The sequence below is a fragment of the Corvus hawaiiensis genome, chromosome Z, assembly GCF_020740725.1.
Source record: "Corvus hawaiiensis isolate bCorHaw1 chromosome Z, bCorHaw1.pri.cur, whole genome shotgun sequence".
Taxonomy (NCBI): Eukaryota; Metazoa; Chordata; class Aves; order Passeriformes; family Corvidae; genus Corvus; species Corvus hawaiiensis.
The window spans coordinates 66,621,296-66,640,140 of NC_063255.1; the positions used below are offsets into that span (position 1 = coordinate 66,621,296).

At 37.5% G+C, this 18,845-nt stretch overlaps 1 protein-coding gene across 5 annotated transcripts in view; it reads right to left on the reverse strand.

Annotated features, from left to right (window-relative positions):
- The window catches only part of SMARCA2 (SWI/SNF related, matrix associated, actin dependent regulator of chromatin, subfamily a, member 2), a 121,016-nt gene that overhangs the window by 62,926 nt on the left and 39,245 nt on the right, over positions 1 to 18,845 (reverse strand). For all 5 annotated transcript variants that reach the window (XM_048291939.1, XM_048291936.1, XM_048291938.1 and 2 more), the window contains 12 exons: positions 18,481 to 18,607; positions 17,061 to 17,234; positions 16,663 to 16,836; positions 11,709 to 11,879; positions 8,185 to 8,238; positions 7,033 to 7,163; positions 6,779 to 6,839; positions 4,765 to 4,865; positions 4,341 to 4,488; positions 2,696 to 2,859; positions 1,020 to 1,086; positions 338 to 448 (listed from right to left, as the gene is read on the reverse strand). In XM_048291939.1, coding sequence (XP_048147896.1) covers positions 338 to 448; positions 1,020 to 1,086; positions 2,696 to 2,859; positions 4,341 to 4,488; positions 4,765 to 4,865; positions 6,779 to 6,839; positions 7,033 to 7,163; positions 8,185 to 8,238; positions 11,709 to 11,879; positions 16,663 to 16,836; positions 17,061 to 17,234; positions 18,481 to 18,607 — 1,483 coding nt within the window. The remainder of the gene's footprint in view (positions 1 to 337; positions 449 to 1,019; positions 1,087 to 2,695; positions 2,860 to 4,340; positions 4,489 to 4,764; positions 4,866 to 6,778; positions 6,840 to 7,032; positions 7,164 to 8,184; positions 8,239 to 11,708; positions 11,880 to 16,662; positions 16,837 to 17,060; positions 17,235 to 18,480; positions 18,608 to 18,845) is intronic.

Genomic DNA, 18,845 nt, shown 5'->3' on the forward strand with positions numbered 1-18,845 from the left:
AGAAAAAATTGAAAGTCACTGATGCATATTAGGCTGAGTATTATGCAGAGGTGAGAAAAGTAATGTTCTTCCAAGGACAGACAGGATACAGTACTGACAGAACTGCACAGAGGAATTAGTCCCCTGGCCACATTCAGGAAAATCCTAGTGTTTACATAAGGAAGAACTATGACAGAGAAGTTCTATCAAAAAATGAGGAACAGGAAAGTAAATGAAAGGGTTAACTTTTACTGAAGGACAGAACAACTGGGAATTTCCCTATAAAACAAAAATGTGTTTTGTGGTACCATTTGAAGGTGTCTGGGTCTTGCTGTAGAGAGATAATAGTTAAAATTACCTTAGCAAGGATATGTTTGTCCTTTATTATGTACTCATAAGTAGTTAAAAGAACGTTAAATTTTCCACTTCGAAGCTGAGGAACAAGTGAGCGGCGCATTGCAGGCGTACCCTAAAAGAGAGAGACGTGAGTTGTTATTCTCTACTTTGTTGAAGAAAAAACATTGTTTTTATGAATTAGCAGATGATGAGCAACTACATGAACCTGCCACCATACAGTAAATAATACACTGATGTAATTCCAGACCTTCGCAGAGTGCTCTTTCCCTAAACCACTGCTAGCCTGTAAAGCTGCTTAACGGGCTTATGGAAAAAAATAGACAGTGGTCTGGTCTCCCTGCAAATTGCTTGGCTATATCTAGCTACTACAGCAGCTACACAAGAAAGTATTTAGCTATGAATAAAATGTTAGGTAGTTACCATCTGTAACTTTCATCAGAAGCCTTGCAATGTGGTAATTAACAATTTTATTCTGCATTTTGTACAGTGGTTTACAGTTGTTTTACTTCTACAGTCTTTCATAGTTTGTTACAGTCTTCTTAGTATGATTAACTCACACTGCTTAGTATCTGACATACATGACAAAACCTAATGAACAGTTTAAAAGTTTGCTGAGACAGAGGAAAAACTGTCTCTAGTTCTCATTCCTTCTATTCTACAGTCATATAAAAAGCAAATCAAACCTTGTAAGATATCTTCACCACAGAAGGAGCCCATTTGTCAAATTCGTATGTCCAATTGGATAAAGTCCTATCATAGAGATTATAAAGAAGAAGTAACATTTCATCATTTGCAAACCAAACTTTATAATCGTTTCCAAGTGGTTGCCAGCTTTTCAACACGTTTTATGTAATCAACCCCCATAAATAACAACATATTTTAAAAATGCACTTTATGTACTGCAACAAAATACAAGCATGTCAGAGGAAAGTAACCACAAAAAGAAGTGTGAAACACTCTTTCAGCTTATATTCAGGGCCCTTTTTGAAACCAGTAGAAGTAGTATTTTACATGGACCTTTATACTTTGGAACATAGTAAGGATAAGAACAATATCTCTGAACAAAAAAATAGTTTTTTAAGTTCTTCTATACTACTTATCATCCAAAAATGGACATTACAGCTTTTCAGATACAGCCCAACAAAACTGATAATAGACTTCATCTGTGTTCTACTCAAGCAGAACTACTCATAGTACCACCACTGCCACTACGTGGATCCATTCTTGCACTGTTTCTGCAGTTTGATCACAACAAAAAAGTTCTTACTGTGAAGCTCATTGCTATCATGAGACAACAGCAAAAAATAACCTTGAGGTTTTTCAGCTGCTAGCTGGTTTTCTCCTTCCTAGTGGACCAATGATGGCAGCAATACTAACGACTTAGAAAAGGCAGAGAAAGGCAGCTTTTAAAACGTATACAAGAAAGAACTTTCAGCTCCTCTCAGTTTTTTAAAAAACAGAGTACTTAAAAGAAATGTGATTTTTTACTGTGCCCACATGAAAATTGACATTAATACACTCCCGCTATTTTTGTTTCATAGCTCTTCTCTCGGATGTTTCTTTTCAAACTAAGCTTATAATTTGTACCCATACAATTAGGCAAACCTGTGGCATTTATCTTAGTCAATCAGTTACTACTGCAGTGCAGCCAGAAGACACCTCAAAAGAAATTAAGAGATGACCACAAATCAAATTTATCCTAATTTTAGAACAAATTTGCATGCTCAGCACAACTGGTGGACAAACTGGCTAATGAAATTACCAGAAACTTCTGAACATCAATCAAGTCAATTACACATAAAAATAAGAAAACAACTCCTCAACATCCTATAGGAGTTCTACAGTGCCTGACATTTTTCATTCAAATCACTAAAATCCACACCTGACCTTTGGAGAAAGGAAGATGCATTAGAAGAAATGTATGAAACAAGCAGCATTTTGGAAAGTTAAGGGAAAGCAGGCAGCACAAGAAATAATCATAATCTGCACACCTGCCGGAAGTGTGCATATCAATCAAGACTATATATATCCAGGGGTACCTATACAGTATTTAAAAGATCAACCTCATTAAAACATGCTTGCATGGTATCAGATGAGGCACCAGCTGCTTAAAGAACTAAGCAACAGATTTTTAATATCAGTTAAAAGCTGAAAGATGAAGTGCATGCATATAACAGGAAAGAAAAAACATCCCCCTCTTTTGGCTTAAGAGTGAATTACAGTAAATTCAATACTGTTCATCAAAATTAATAGAATCAAATGTTTTATCAGCTTTCTGGTTTTGCCAGTGTGTTGTGTTCCAAACAAACCAATCTGCAGTGCTTACGACAATAATGCCAGAATGAGACCCGTTACTTACGACAAGGGAACAATGATGAGATAGGGGCCATTGAGTCTTTTGTGCTCCATCAGGTAAGTGATGAGAGCAATAGTCTGTATTGTCTTTCCCAGTCCCATTTCATCTGCTAAAATTCCATTCAGATTGTTATTATAGAGAGAAACCATCCATTCCAGTCCCTGGAGCTGAAATGAAGAGTAAGAGTTTCACTTATTTAAAACTCACAAAAATAATTAATAATAAAAAATTAATAATAAATCAGCAGTATGGGACAAATGTCCAACAGAGGCACTCATATGTAAGGCTGATAAATGCCACTGCAGGAATTTGTTCCTCAATTTCAACACTGTCAAATGCTAACTTTCTGCGTGTACTTCATGACATTTGCCTGTGTCAATTAAAATCGTTCAAAACGAAACTTGTCAAATCTGCACAGAACATGTAAGCCTCACAGTTGCCAACTGTATCACTGGTATGCTAAAACTCTCGTAGCACATGTCCACTTAGCGTCTGCCATCAAAACTCCACGTCAGAGTAAGCCACCTTTGTCCAAATATGCCTTGTGTATAAACTTCCAGAGCTGGAAGGAAGCCAGAGTTCTGTAGCTAAGCAATGTCTACATAACAGAATTTCACACACCAAGGAATACTGCTAGGAAGCACTATTCCCTTCTGTCAGACAGATTTCCACATGTGTGTATCACATTACTGACGGATTTGTGAAGTTTCTGCTTCTAACATCCAGAGTTTTCATATGTCTCATGCATGGAGAGAGCAGGAAATTAGGTGGCCCGAGAAAGTTCAGAGGGAAAACTCTACAATACATGCTATCTGTTGTCCCTGCAAGACAGTATCCAAAATAATGCTGCCAATTCACTGGCTTTACTTACACGTGGACTGATTCATATTTACTATTAAGCCATCAAGAGTTGACTGGAACCTGTTGTCCCACCGTATGTCCCACTTACAAAGTCGCTTCAGAATTGAAAAAAGGAAAGCTATCGTGTCTGCGTCACTATTCGTTATGTGGAGAGATACATATACACACAAATAATGCTCTGACTAGAGAAAAGGTGCAGGTTTTTGGAATTAACCAGGAAGTTGTACAATAGCAGAAGTGTAGAAAACACATGTCAAGGACATTTTCAATCACCTGTGCATCTAGGTCATGGTCAGAATACTGAAGTTCTTGGTTACTAAATCCAGTGCAAGTCTGTGAAGAACAGGTGACACCAACCTCCATAGTAAAATATTTTTCTTATTTTCAAATTGTATCTATCACTGCACCGAATTATTAGGATCTTAAGTAAACAATAAAATTCTAAACTTTTGAATACTGGAAGAAGGAAAATACTGTTAACCCACCACAAATTAAAACACTAAGAACAGAAATTACAAGTCAATGAGAAAGTTAGCAAAATCAAAATATTATTCATCTGAAATGAAAAAAAGGTAGAGGTTGCTGTAAAAAGTTTGTATTATTTAAGCAGTACGTATGAAACATTATCTGTGCCAGGTGTCATTGCTCTGTCCATATTTCCAAATTCTAACCTACTAGAGACTTTGTATTTTTTAACAAGTTTTCAGTTTGCCATATGAAATACCACACTGAGATGTTCAGCATAATTCCAAGTTTCAAGTAATTTAATGTTTTAGTGATTTCTCACCTGATAATGTTTTAATGTGCCATTAATAAGAAGGGAAGACTGCTTTTCCACCCTTTCTGTGATTGCATGAGCAACAGTGTAGTAGGACTGAGACCCTCTAGCACTATACTGCATGCTATATTCATCATCCACATCTTGTTTGGCAGTCCTGGAAAGCAGAAAAGGAATTTGAGTGAATTCCCACGAACAAATATTTTTTGACCATGGCTCACATATATATGTCTAAAGAAACAGTACAAGTCCTCAATTGAGATGAGTACACCAAAGGGTGCAAGATTATAAACAGTATATAATTAAATGATCATGTTCCTTCTCCTGCAGATATTCATGCCTCAAATCACTGTACTCTAGAGAAAGCTACTCTTGTAAAATGTGACTGTAAGAAACCATGGTTCCAAACAAACAGCACTTAACAAATACTCACTCGATTATTTGCTTTGCATCTTTCTCAGAAACTTCCTCGCTGTTAGGATCCAGGAGTATCTTTTCATCTGCTTCTAGTCTGCTTGATTCTTCTTCCTCATCCTACAGAATACAGAAGAAGAACAGAAGCTCTGGGAAGTGTAATATGTTCCTCAGTCATACTTTGAACTGGCATTCACATACAGGTAGCTTTCACTGGTCAGTGGTTTACGACAGACATCTGAATCACAAGGTTCAATTTACACCTGCTCTGCAATAGAACTGCACTGCAGCATAACAAGATGGTTTACTTTTGACATACATTAACTGGCAGGAAGTCATAAGACTTTGAAATAAAAACTATTTTCCCCTTTAATGATCTTACTTTCAAAACGCTTTCTCTGACTACCATATTCATGGAGAGTATTCCAGTATCATGGAGTTTTTTATGTTGTATTCTAGATGTGTGATGAATTAATAAAGCTTAAAAAACTGTCAACTACTGATTTAGGCCTCTAGTTTCTTAATTTTTTAAAACCAGTTATTTTTACTCTTTTTAAAGTAACTTGTCTTTTGGCTACAGTTGCAGCAGACAGCAAATAACTTAAAATGTCATTAAGTGAGATTCTGAAACCTGACAGGTATCAGGCCCTTCTCTCCTCTCTTAATAATGACAGTGATGCCTTTTCCTGGTCTTAAAATCAAGAGTCATACACGGTTAGAAGGGATAAAGAGATTTTACCTTAGTATTTATTTTAAGGATCCTTAGGTGCACACATCCAGGTCATATGCAGCGAAATGCACCCCGCCGAATATGCCCCGAAAGATCAGGTGTAACATTATAGGTTTTACTAATTAGCATATCTATCAAAGATTCCCCAATGAGAGGCTCAAGTGAGCCCCCCTCCCCAAGGAGCCCTCCCCTGGATGGTTCTATCTTAGTTGATAGAATGTGTTCTGGAGAGGACCTTGGGGTCTGGGGCACACTGATCCCTAGCTACGAAGCTTCTAAAATGTTTAGTCTCTTAGCTTGACAAACAAGTCCAAGAATGTAGGGAAAAAGCACTGAGAATACAGAAGCTGTAAAAAGGTATAACAGGGGTATAAAAGAAAAGGCAAAAAATCTTCATGGCATCAACAGACATGTAGAATTGTATTACCAGAAATTAGTCCTACAAAGGCACATACTGTAACGTCACACAGTCCAGTCAGTTTCAGTAGTTGTTTGGTCTAGTATTTTGAAGACTGCTAAACTTAGGAGATCTGAGCTCTATACCTAGTTCTGCTACCAGGCTGTTGATGGAACATGGTCCCTCTCTATTCCTCACTTAGTTCTGCTACCAGGCTGTTGATGGAACATGGTCCCTCTCTATTCCTCACTTCTGTTCTCCTTTAGAAAGTAATAATGTGAAAATGCTATGCAAGTATCAGTATTCATTATTCATAGTACCTAATATTATGACCCTACTAGCCTGGGACCTTTGTGTGTGTTAATTTTAAGATTCTTTTTAGAATTTTTGTAATAATAGTATTTAAATCACCATCCAAATACTGAATCAAATAAGCCTACCCTGAGAAGTCTGAATATAAATCCCTGGCATAATTCCTAACATTTTAATACACTTAATATATAAGTAGCAACCATGTTACTTTATTGCCCATAAAACCTCTGATGCATAAACCTTGAAGATGTTAATTTCATTCAGCACAAAGCCACAATGCAGCATTTCCTGAGATGTATTTTAAAATAGGAACCCGCTTAATTCTCCAGTTCATTATTATTAATAATCAGAGTAAAATACTCATTCTTCCTAACCACAATTACCAGTTAGGCATTTAGAGTGCATATAAAGAACAACTGCTATAAATCAAGAACTACAGAATCAATTAATTTTCCTGTTTGTATTAGTCTTAAAGCACCTACACATCTGCTATCACTTCCCCTCTCTTCACTACGAAGAAGGGGAAAATGAAATATGAAATAAGTACTTGTTTTTTACTGTATTGTCCCAGTATTTCTTTTTAAAGATACATACCTCCTCCTCATATTCAGAACCACTCTCATCTTCACTGTCTGATCTGGGAGCAACTTCATAGCTGTACAAAAATGACAGAAAGATTGTGAATTACAGTGAACAAGAGGAGGTAATAGGTTCAGTACATGTCCTATTCAGCTTACATACACTATATTAAAATAAGAATAGAATTGGTAAACAAGAAATAAAGTATAACATGGAAAGTATCAATGCAAATAGAAAAAAAGAGTCTACTTTGTACACTAACTACTTACCCAGGGTTCATTTCCAGCCAAGCATCCAGCTGACTTGCCTTGGGTGCTTCTGGTCCAAGAAGAACTTTGCCTGTTTCAGTGTGAGTCACTTTGACTGGAAGGTCACTCATCTGACTGCTCTCATCTATGGGCTAAAAATTCAAGTGACATTTTACACCATAAGGTAAGTGAATTTCATGCTTGTCTTACATAATTAAAAAAACTAATAGTACTATCAAAATTCCAGTTCTGAACAACCAGCAGAGTTTTGTTATTAGATGCCACACTTTCCCCACATGACTACTAAGCAAGCACTGAGTCACAGTACTTCTGTGTGTAACATATTCTATACGACATCCACAAATATATCCCAATATCCCAAGTAAATTAGAAAGAACAGCATGGAAAAGAATACATTATTGGTTTTTGTCAAGACACACGGTATGTATTCTTGCAGGCATTTAATCCTGTTATTTATACCAACAGATATCTGTAACAAAAAACATACAGTGACTTGATAGCTTTTTTTTTTTTGAGAAACAAGAATCAAACAATTTAGCTAGCTTTCTAAGTAAAGGCCTGTTTTAAAGCTCTGAAGGCAGCATATGCTCTGCTACTGAATGAAGAATATTACTTGAAGAATGACCCAGAAAAATTACTCATTTCCATTTGCTTCTGAGGAAGAAAGAACTTTCAGATATCTTAATCCATCATTACACTATATTCTGTCCTGTGACTGAAAGGAATTTAACTACATGCAATGTCAACAATATATTTTTATAAAGATGAGAAGATATATATGTATAGTGTTTATGAGCTCAAACTAGACAGTAAGTTGTACATATACAGACTGCAAGAAAAGTATTTCTTGTAAGCACATTACAAAAATGAGAGGCAGACTTCAGCATACCCAGAATTCTTCAATATACTGAAGTATATTCAATATACTTCTCGTTTTAGTCTTTGATTTTCAGAATAGTGACAGGCTAGCATAAATGTTAACCCAGGTAATGATTATTCTGTTTATAAACAACGGCTCCCAGAACAGTTGTCATCATAACTCTTTAAAGTTATAGCCATGACACACAATCCAGAACAATCATCGGTAAGGTTTTTTTTTTAAAACCAAAAACCTACAACAAGAAAAAAGAACCACCTTGTAAAAACTCATACCTCTCCATCGGGGCCAAGACCAGATGCCATTCCTTCTGCATTTTCTTCAGCTTTCTAAAACAAATGAAGAAGTGAAAAATACTATGATCAGATTAAAAGTACAGAAAGAATACTTTGTATGATGTAAACATTTTGGATCATGAGTATGTTTCACTTATTTCTGAACAGCCTGGGATTCAAGTTAACAAAGGTGTGGATGGATATAGACAGAGATGGGCCCTAACAATTAACACACACAAAGTATTTACTAATGGTACCTACTCACTTCAGTCAATGTTATAAATCTGCATGTAAGAAGTGGATGGCCCACTGAATTTCTGGTTCAGACCTAGAGCTCAGTTGCTCATAGGCTATTCTAATGCAAATAAAATAGTAAATTATTTTCATGTGATTTACTGCTAATTTCTTCTAAACTGCTTTAATTTCCATTTTGAAGGTGTCAGCAGGCATCACAGACTGCTGCGTATATTCATGCAAGGCCCTTTTATCTTGGGTATGTATTTTGGGTTTTTTGGACTGACAGCTAACTAGAAGAAGTATTTTGGGAGTTCTTTGTACTATCTCCCAATCATGCATTGACCACAATTACTCAAATTAGAAACAAAAGGAACCCTGGAGTTCTTCACTGGAGAAAGCTAGATTTTTTTCTCTCCAGCCACCAGCCTGAGAAATTAGCAGTATCTTCCTCAAGGCTTATCCTCATTTACATTACTTAAAAATGTCAGCATAGTATAAGGAAAAATGAAAGACATATAGTTTGCTTCTGCATTCAAACTTTCCTAAACAATTCTGAGCAAGTAAGCACATTTTACAGCTTCTCCTTACGTCACACTGCTGAATTTATAGTAGTACAGCAAAATATGATTCTGGATACTAATGTAAATAGACTAACAACAAGAAGTTATCTCTTAAATTCTGTTTTAGAGAGAGAAAACTTCCAACTTCCAACTATTATCAAAGCACATGATAAATATGGACCATCAAGTTATTCCTTCTTTTGTTTAATAACTATACTTGAGGAATAGCTGCACTTCTTAATATTGATATTATCCTTAGAAACTGCTTCAGCCTTTTTCTTTGTCATTGAAGTCCATTATGTAAAGCATAAACTAGAAGTGAACATGCAGCAGCTGATGCTTAGTAGGAACAACAACAATACAAGCTTCAAGTCTGCCTGCTTCAGCATTTCTAGGCAGCAGGTATGACTGCTGACAAAGAAAGGAACTGCACCAGAAGTGAAGATTTTAAATAAACCCATGGGCAGGATAAGCTATGAACACACTTATCTAGTCTTGGCTGAACACACTGCAGTGACTTAGGATACTTTCTCCCTGGATGAACCAGGGCTGGGATCCATTCTTTTACACAAGAGAATGCTGTTGAATACATAAAGATTGTTATAGCTTAGCTACGGGCAATGGAAAAGAACCTTACAACTCAAATCACAGAAAAGCAGTAAGCATCAGGGCTGTTCACTGGGAGAAAACCATGCTGACAATTTAATCCCTGAATGGGGGAAATCCCAATATTAAAAATGTTTTTCATTCTCTGTTTAATGACAGGAAAAACTAATAACAATAAAGTGAGAGACTGCATAGCAAGTTGAACTAGCCTATCAGACGAAAATTTCATATGGAGTATTTTTTTCTTATCCATGACTACAGTAGGAAGCTAGAGACAGAAAACACAAATAGAGGAATGTGAAAAACAAACAGGGAAAATCTAGCATGAAGATTACAGAAACTGTACCCCAGAGAAAGAATGGACTAATCTCAAATTTTTTTCTACTAAGAATATAGGGTTCACTTGGATATTCTATAATGAGTCTGGCAAAGATTATTTCTTCACCATCTACTTCCTCACTGCCATTCCCAGGAGAAAATCCTAAGAACTCTCTTTTCTCATTTCTCTGTAAGTACAAAACATTAACTACAGGTGGTAGTAGACGAAACTTTTGTATGGATTACAAAACATAGAAGCCTGAGGACTGAACGTGTATGACTTTGAAAAAAGACACAGTGCCCACTAATTGCAATGTGTTCTGCAGCCAAGCAATGACAAATTCATAGAATTCTAGATTAAAATAAAGGGTAATATTTGCGTAGACTCCTACTTCCTTCACAGATGAGCAAAAGATTGCTGGGAAGAAGTTAATTACAAACAAAAGGATGAAGATGATCAAGACAGAGCAAAGATATTTTTCTCTTTTTTGCTAATATTTTTAGGTTTTAGAGTGGAATATATATAAACACTGAACACGGGACATACTTCCTTTCAACTTCAGGGACAGAAAATTTTATCTTTACTGACATGGCCAGAAGATACATTGTTTCTCATAAATAGTTCAGCTAAACTGACATAGAAGGAGAAACATATCATGAATGTGGATAGTTAAGGGCATACGTATTTGTTATTAAAGTTATGCAGTTACTCCACATGCTGTCTCATTAATGATTATCTCTACCATGCATTCCAATAAATCAGGCCTGTTCTCACTGGTAATACAGGCCAAGAACTGCATCCAAATTACATCTTAATTCTGTAGACAGGGTATTGTTCCTATGTTAGAACATACCCTCAGGAACCGAGGTTTCTGTGACAGCACGAGAAAACATTAACTATTTTTTTAGGCCATTAATGGCCCAGATCCGTATTTTTCCATGCTGGTTCTTATTAGCACATTTCCAGTACTGTTAGCAAACCCTGTAAACATAATACTTGTATTTGTAGCAGTAATTAGTAGCAAACCAGGCATGGAAATGGATTATAAAAATCCTCTTATTCATTCTGCAAGAGACGAAACGTACTTTGAGGTCATAAAAAATTACAAATCATTCCTTAATCACTATTTCACACATGGAATCATTTTTTTGAAAATTGCACTGTTCAATTTCGACAACTCTCTCTTACAGGGTAAAACATTTCATATGAAGAAAAGTAATCTTGAAAAGTTTCAATTAAAGGTTAAAAATGCACAGTGAACAATACTACTGGCAAAATACCCATTTACTATAATAAACCTAGCCAAGTTTTTTAGCCATTTCCAATGGTCCTAACAAAATGGACTGAGTCAATTTTGTCCTAACAAAATGGACTGAGTGTATAATGTGGAAGTCTAAAACAGGTGCCCTGCATGAAACAGCTACACAAACCAGACTCTTGCTATCTTCTTCACAGAGTATATTTTTGATACCTTGAACTTTTGGGTACATTAACCCTAACTTACATATCTGTCCCAATTTTACCTGTACAAAGATTATGAGCAAATTATGTTACAAGAAGATTAATGTTAACAGCTAATAATTTTATAATCCTGCCTCCTTTTCACCTTCTTTTGACTTAATAACAGCATACATATATTTCAATAGAGAGAGAGATGAGTTCCCTCAGTGTTAAGAATTTGGTGGTGTAGATGTTTTTAGACGTCTGGTCTGTGTATGACAATCGGGCATTACTACATTTATCAACATTTAAACTTGATTTGAAGAAGAAATGGCTTAAAAATATCAGCTGTAACTACTTGCCTTCTTTCTTCTCCTTCGCTTCTTCTTCTCTTTGGCTGCTTGCGCCTGCTTATGCTCCCATACCAGGTTAGTCAAGTTAGCCACGTACTCATCCGTCTGCTGCAACAGGTAGGCTAGGCGTCTGTCTTTCTTTTGATCAATCAGCTTACGGTAGCCTTCTTCATCTTCCGCCTAGTGATACAAAAGAGATGCCAGTCATGACAGAAATGATGGCGGACACACACCAACTCCTATGTCAATAACCAAGTGTTATCTTAGGTCGTCATGATCTGCAGAAAGGGACAGCTACATGGGTGAAGATGATGATCGTTGGATGATAAGGCCCAGGAGTCATACATTTGTATCAATACATCACAGAATCATATGGGTTGGCAGGGACCTTAAAGATCATCTAGCTCTAATTCCCTTGCCATGGGTAAGGATACCTTTCCACTAGACCACCTTGCACAAAACCACATCCAACCTGGCCTTTAACACTTCTAGGCATGGGGCATCCACAACTCTCCTGGGCAATCTATTCTAGTGTCTCACCACTCTCACAGTGAAGTATTTCCCCCTAATATCTACTCTAACCACACTTTCATAGAACCACAGAATTGTTACTAGGGTTGGAAAACCTCAAAGATATCAAGTACAAACATCAACTCGACACCAACAGCTCCCCCAATAAACCATGTCACTAAGCACCACATCTACATGTTTTCTGAACTTCCCCATGCAGCCTGTTTCAGTGCTTGACACCCCTTTCAGTAAAGTACTTTCTTCGGTGTAAAACCTGATCTAAACCTTCCCCGGCACAACTTGAGGCCATTTCTCCTTGTCCTATCGCCTGTTAGCTGGGAAAAGAAACCAATCCCACCTTGCTACAACCTCCTTTCAGATGGTTGTACAGAGCAATGAGGGCCTCACCTGACCCTTGTTTTCTCCAGGTTAAACAACCCCAGCTCACTCAGCAACTCCTCACAGGACTTGTGCCCCAGACCCTTCACCAGTTCTGTTGTCCTTCTCTGGACATGCTCCAGCACCTCAACATCCTTCTTGGAGTGGGGTCACAAAACTGAGCAGAGGATTTGAGGTGTGGCCTCACCAGTGCTGAGTACAGGGGGACAATCCCTGCCCTGGTCCTGCTGGCCACACTGTTGCTGGTACAGGCCAGGATGCCACTGGCCCTCTTGGCCACTTGGGCACACTGGCTCATGTTCAGCCGCTGTCAACCAACACCCCCAGGTCTGCTTCTGCTCTGCAGGTTTCCAGCCACCCTGCCCCAGCCTGTAGTGGGGTTGTTGTGACCCAAGGGCAGGGCCTGGCATGTCACCTTGTTACAGTGGCACTTTGCCATTTCACTGGCCTTGGCTTTTGATGTAGTCCATGATACAGTTGGCTTTCTGGTCAGCAAGTTCATATTGCTGGGTCCTGCTCACCTTGCCATCCACCAATACACCCAAAATCCCTCTCCACGAGGTGTCAGAAGGTCATACTTTATCTGAAGACAGTATGAAGAGCCATACCACAGGGGTCCATCCTGCATCATGTTGTGTTTAACATTACTATCAGTGACACAGAGGAAGGGATAAAAGGCACTTCAGTCAAGTTTGCAGAGGATGTGAAATCAGGAGATACCTGTCAATCTGCTCAATGGCTGGGCAGCACTTCAGAAAGACCTGAACAGGCAGAGAAGTTGTGCCATTTCTGACGTTAGAGGTTTTCAAGACAGGACTGAAAGAAGCTTTGAGCAACCTGTTTTGAACTCGATGTTTACACTGCTTTGGGAAAGTGGTTGGACTAGAGAGGTCCCTGACAGGCTGAGTGACTCTGAGACAAGAGATTCCATGATTCTACACATTTCACTCTCATGGACTAATGACTGGAAAAATCTGCAGCAGTTATGACTGGCAAAGGAGGAAAAAAAAAAAATCAGTGCTATATCAGGCAGATTGCAATGTCCTGAAACGGAGATAGTGAGTCTTGTACTGAGATGACTTTTCAAAGACATGAAGTGCAGGTAATTCACCAAGAGGAACAACATGGGAGCTTGACGTAAAATTGCATTTAGTCCTTTTTCCAGTATGAATACAGAACCTTTTCTTCTAGCTGTTAAGTGAAAGTTTTATTTTGTTAGATTTATCTATCACTGTTCTACTCTGGTGTTATTTCATCTCTTATAGAGGTCACAATCAGAAACAGGGTTCACCAGATAAACCCTATCTCTGAGTCATCCTGGCAACTTCTGCATCCTTGTCATACTCTGTGTGTTGGACATACAAGGAATATTATTTTCATGTGCTGTGACGACATAATACAGCATGTCAGAAAAATACAAGTAAAGTAGCAGACATGCCTGTCTCAATTTTGGCTGAAACAACAAATTAAGAAGTATACAATGCCTTATAAAAACCAAACATAAGTAAAAAATATTTTAAAGATGATTACTTTAAAATACAGCACTCTGGGAGATCTCCTGCTTTTCTAGAGACACCAGAAGAGCATACAGTTAGAAAAAATAGCTATAATGTTCAAATTGAACTTGCAAAACTGCTTGCAAAATTCCATTGTTATGTTCAACCCATCAAAATTCCAACACTCAAACCCCAAGTTTTCAAAAAAAAAATTACCATTATTGTTGTTTTTGTTGTTTCTAATGTTACTGAATACACAGTCTGTGTAATCTAGCCAAGGTACTTCTTTTATACATTTCAGCTTGTCTTGACAGTATCTTTTTAAGTCACACCAATGCCCATTTTTGCACATGATATATATACTACTACAATGAGCTGTGACACAAGCACCATTTCTAATCATAGTAAATGAAGGGAAATTTGTGGAATGAATTCAGCGTTCCTGAAAATATATGCAAAAAGTTTTAGACACAGCACATTCTCATAGACCATGCCAAGCATCTGAGAGGAGATAATATTTTAAAACAAAACCACTAGTACGCATCTGTGAATTCCAAATTTACCACAACTGGACTAAAACTCAATAGACAAAATAACCCCATTAACAAAACACACGGATTGGTTTTGCAGAAGGATTGAGCAGTAGGTGCAAAACCCTAAACTGAAAATGCCTATGAAATTCTGTATGTACGATAAGAGGTTAACCAGTCATGGTGAAGGTGTTTTAGGAGAAAGCAGTGATAATGTGGGCATTCAAATCTACTTCATACTTTTCAGCAGTGGACATCTTCATTACTTATCACACTGCATATTCAATTTAACATAAGCTGAACTTCACAAGATACAAAAATATTTTCCAAATGTCAGTATTGCTTTTATTTAAAATCAGCTCCTTTTTTGCTAATAATTAACATTTTTACAAGCTAGGTTAGACAAACTGCTGATGATTATCCCCAACTATAAAAAAGCTCTGTAATACTGATTACTATGTAATTTTGAGAAATGCCCTAGGGCCTACACATTTGTTATTCTCTTATGCAAGTTCTTAATTTACACTTTACACAAGCTTTTATTTCCAAGTTTCTATCATTGTTACATTTAACTTTTTCTGCATTTCATTTTTTAACTTTAAAACCAAACTGTTCAGCTCATATTCATGGTGGGAATAGATTCTGGACAGGAACTAGCATTTATCTCTACACCTCTATTAGATACTTACTGCTTTTTGTCAGCAGGTTACAAAGTAAGCTTGTCAATTTCCTTTCATTCTGTGTTGGTGAAATGTTAATAAAACGTCAACCAACGCTTTGAAGAATTTTTTCTACCCCAAGTCACTGACATACGTGTACGTATGCACTGATCTGCCTACGCTTCAAATTCCAGAATTATTTTAATTCCTGAAATGTAGGCAGCCCCCTGACTGGCTCCACAGCATTCTGAAGAGACGTGGTTATACTGATGCCTTTTCCTGGTCTTAAAATCAAGAGTCATACACGGTTAGAAGGGATAAAGAGATTTTACCTTAGTATTTATTTTAAGGATCCTTAGGTGCACACATCCAGGTCATATGCACCGAAATGCACACTGCAATAAGCACACCCTCAAAAGATCAGGTATAACATTATAGGTTTCACTAATCAGTGTGCCTATCAAAGATTCCCCAATGAGAGGTTCAAGTGAGCCCCCCTCCCCAAGGAGCCCTCCCCTGGATGGTTCTATCTTAGTTTATAGAATGTGTTCTGGAGAGGACCTTGGGGTCTGGGGCTTTCTGATCCGTAACAACAAAGCTCCTAAATTGTTTAGTCTCTCAGTTTGACAAACAAGTCCAAGAATGTAGGCAAAAAGCACTAAGAACACAGAAGTTGTAAAAAAGGTGTAACAAGGGTATAAAAGAAAAGGCAAAAAATCTTCATGGCATCAATACATAAACCCATTTTACTCTGTTGTTAGAATGATACAGCTGATACTGTGAGGGTATAGGGAAGAAAAAACCATGAAGTAGTAAGGAGTGTGGTCCGAAGCATTACATGGGTAGAACTGACTGCTATTCATTCTCAAGATACACGCACTATTGCTATGTATTTCATATGTGGAATCAACTGTACATAAAAATTGTGGAATAATGCCATGAACAAGGTAGTAATTCAAAATCTTCAAAACTATACACCTAGAAATAAATCAAAGCCCATTATTTGTAAAATGGACCAATAGCCCTGCAATTATACAACAGTATTAGTATATGAAGTTAATAAGATTAAGTTGCTGTTATTCAGAAGTGGCCGTGCTAAGTTTTCACGCCAGTAAACAATCCCCAATTATTCCTACACAAAAACCTTAAAAAAGAAGGAGCAATAGGTTAAATTGAACAGTATCACACTCACTACATTAACAGAAACATACATAACAAACTGTAATAGTTTGGGATTTATATCTTTTTCATTACAGAGTACTTCGCAAAGGAAACACATGGGGGTGCCTGAGATAGTATAGAAGGATATTAAAAGAATACAGTATGTAACGTTAACTAAAATAACCACATTCCTTCTTCTACTTCTTACCATTAGTCTCCTCATTCTTTCTTTCTCAATTCTCTCAGTTTCTTTTTTCTGCTCACGTTCAGTGTTGGCATGCCAAGTTGCCACGGCTTTAGAAAGTTTCTGAATTTTCCCAGCGACTGACCGGTGGTACTCTTTAAAATCTTTAGCATGCTGCAATATGCTATTCAGGTACTCCTAGAAAGAGAATCAAGTTAGTGCAGGCACTCTGACATAGCAAGGATTTGGAATCAGGAATACAGGAGTTCTAGTCTTAAAGCCTTATAATTACGTATCACACCACTTGGGAGTTTTTTAATCAGAAGAACTCCAAAGATAAATAAAATATGTAAAAGAGAAGATCTGCCCAGCAAAGTAAGGTGCATATCTGTCTGGGGCAAACACCTAACAGGTTAAAATACCTGGTGCTTCTGCCTACGCTTCCTCTCCTGTTCTATCTTCTGCTGTTTCTCAAGCTTTTCTGTCATACGAGCCTCTCTCAAAGTCTGGCGCTTGCTTCGTTTGTAGGCTTTAGAGTTCAGTGCTGTCTCCAGTGTTGTGTCACGACGCATGCAGGCTACCACCTCTTGTCTTAGCTACCAGTGGAGGGAGGGGGGAAAAAAACAATCACTCAAAAAAATATAATAGCTTTTAATAAAACAATTTTAAACACTGTTATGGCAGAGTAAAACAGTAAACAGTTCAAAATACATCCCAGCCTCCTCCTTCCTTTTCATTATAGCTCTGAAAAGATACAGTATTTATATAGCAACAACTACATCTCTTACCCTAAACAAATCCTAAACCTTCACAGAATGGTCAAAAGTGTTAATCACTTTCGATCATAATTTCTTCCTTCTTTACAAGATGCTGGTAACAACTGTCCTGCTGCAATAAAAGGGCCCAGCCAAGATGTTACACCATCAAAATAAAACGCAAATGGACCTCATACATAACGCATTTTCTAGTGCTGGACCTGAATGTAACCGACAACTCGTTTCATTGCCAGCTGTACAGAAGATAGGTGGGAGAAGTAAATGTTAAAAGCTTGGAACAGTATTGCCATAGTCCCAGCAGTACAGCAGGGAGAGCCTGCTGCTTTTCATCTGACCTCTGACAAAACTTCATTACAAAGGAGTGCCAAGGGTAGAAGGAAGGAAGACTTGGACATCATGGCACAATTACTGCCAAAGCTTTTGTCAGGAAGTAATTTTCTTGACCTGCCAAATTGCATCTTTGCTCTTCCAAACTAGCTGTAAAAGCCAATGGCAAGAGGCCTGTAACAGTCTGGCAGTGTGATTCCTTTTCTGAGATTCATTTGCTGATATAGGCACTCAACATTCAACTTAAATCTTATGTATGAACCTGTTATTTCATTTTCAACATCTGTGCCACAGTGGAAATCCCAAAAATGGATCAGAAAAATACATCACAAAACACCAACATACAACTCTTATTAAAACAAGGGGACTTGTGGAAATACAAAATATGTCTAGGAAGAGGTATCTGTTGAAAAGATCTGTGCTGAGAATCAGCTTGCAGCCTGTCCAGCCCTTGTTTTGTCTTTGTGCCAATGCCATGTTCATTATGAAAGATGCAGTTCTATGGTCACATTCTAGACTGGAAGATAAAGCAAGGAGCAAAAGTAACACCTGCACATTTTTATTACCAAAACAGAATAAAATCTAACATTCCTGTGACTTGCTTTTTCGTTGTTAGCTCTCATGCAGAATCTGCTTTCAGTTTGCACTGCTGCAAAATCTCTTTCCAGTTTACTCTTTGCTGCATGAACATGTTTGCTTGTGACTGCTATGAAAATTTTCCTCAAGTAAATTGCATTACCTGGCGCTGGAAATTCAGTAACCTAAGTGCCTTCAACTCCACTGTAGCTTTGGTTCGCAGATCAGGGGGCAGAGAACCAGGCAAGTTCTCCAGTTCCTGGATTCTGTGAGCAATTCGAGCCTGAAGCCTACAAAACCAGAAAACTGAGTAAGACACCAAAAGAAATCTGAAAGCCGTTACTAAAATTATATACTAAAAATAGTCAATTTAACACAGGCATTTACATGTCTTTTTCTGTTTTTTTTCCTGAACTAACAGGCTTTTGCAGAGATGACACTGGGTATCTTTTCCCACTTTGAAAATAAATTTTCAAGTGATCAAAATGTCCCTTGGCCTTTCTTTTCAATTAAAACTAGACACATGAA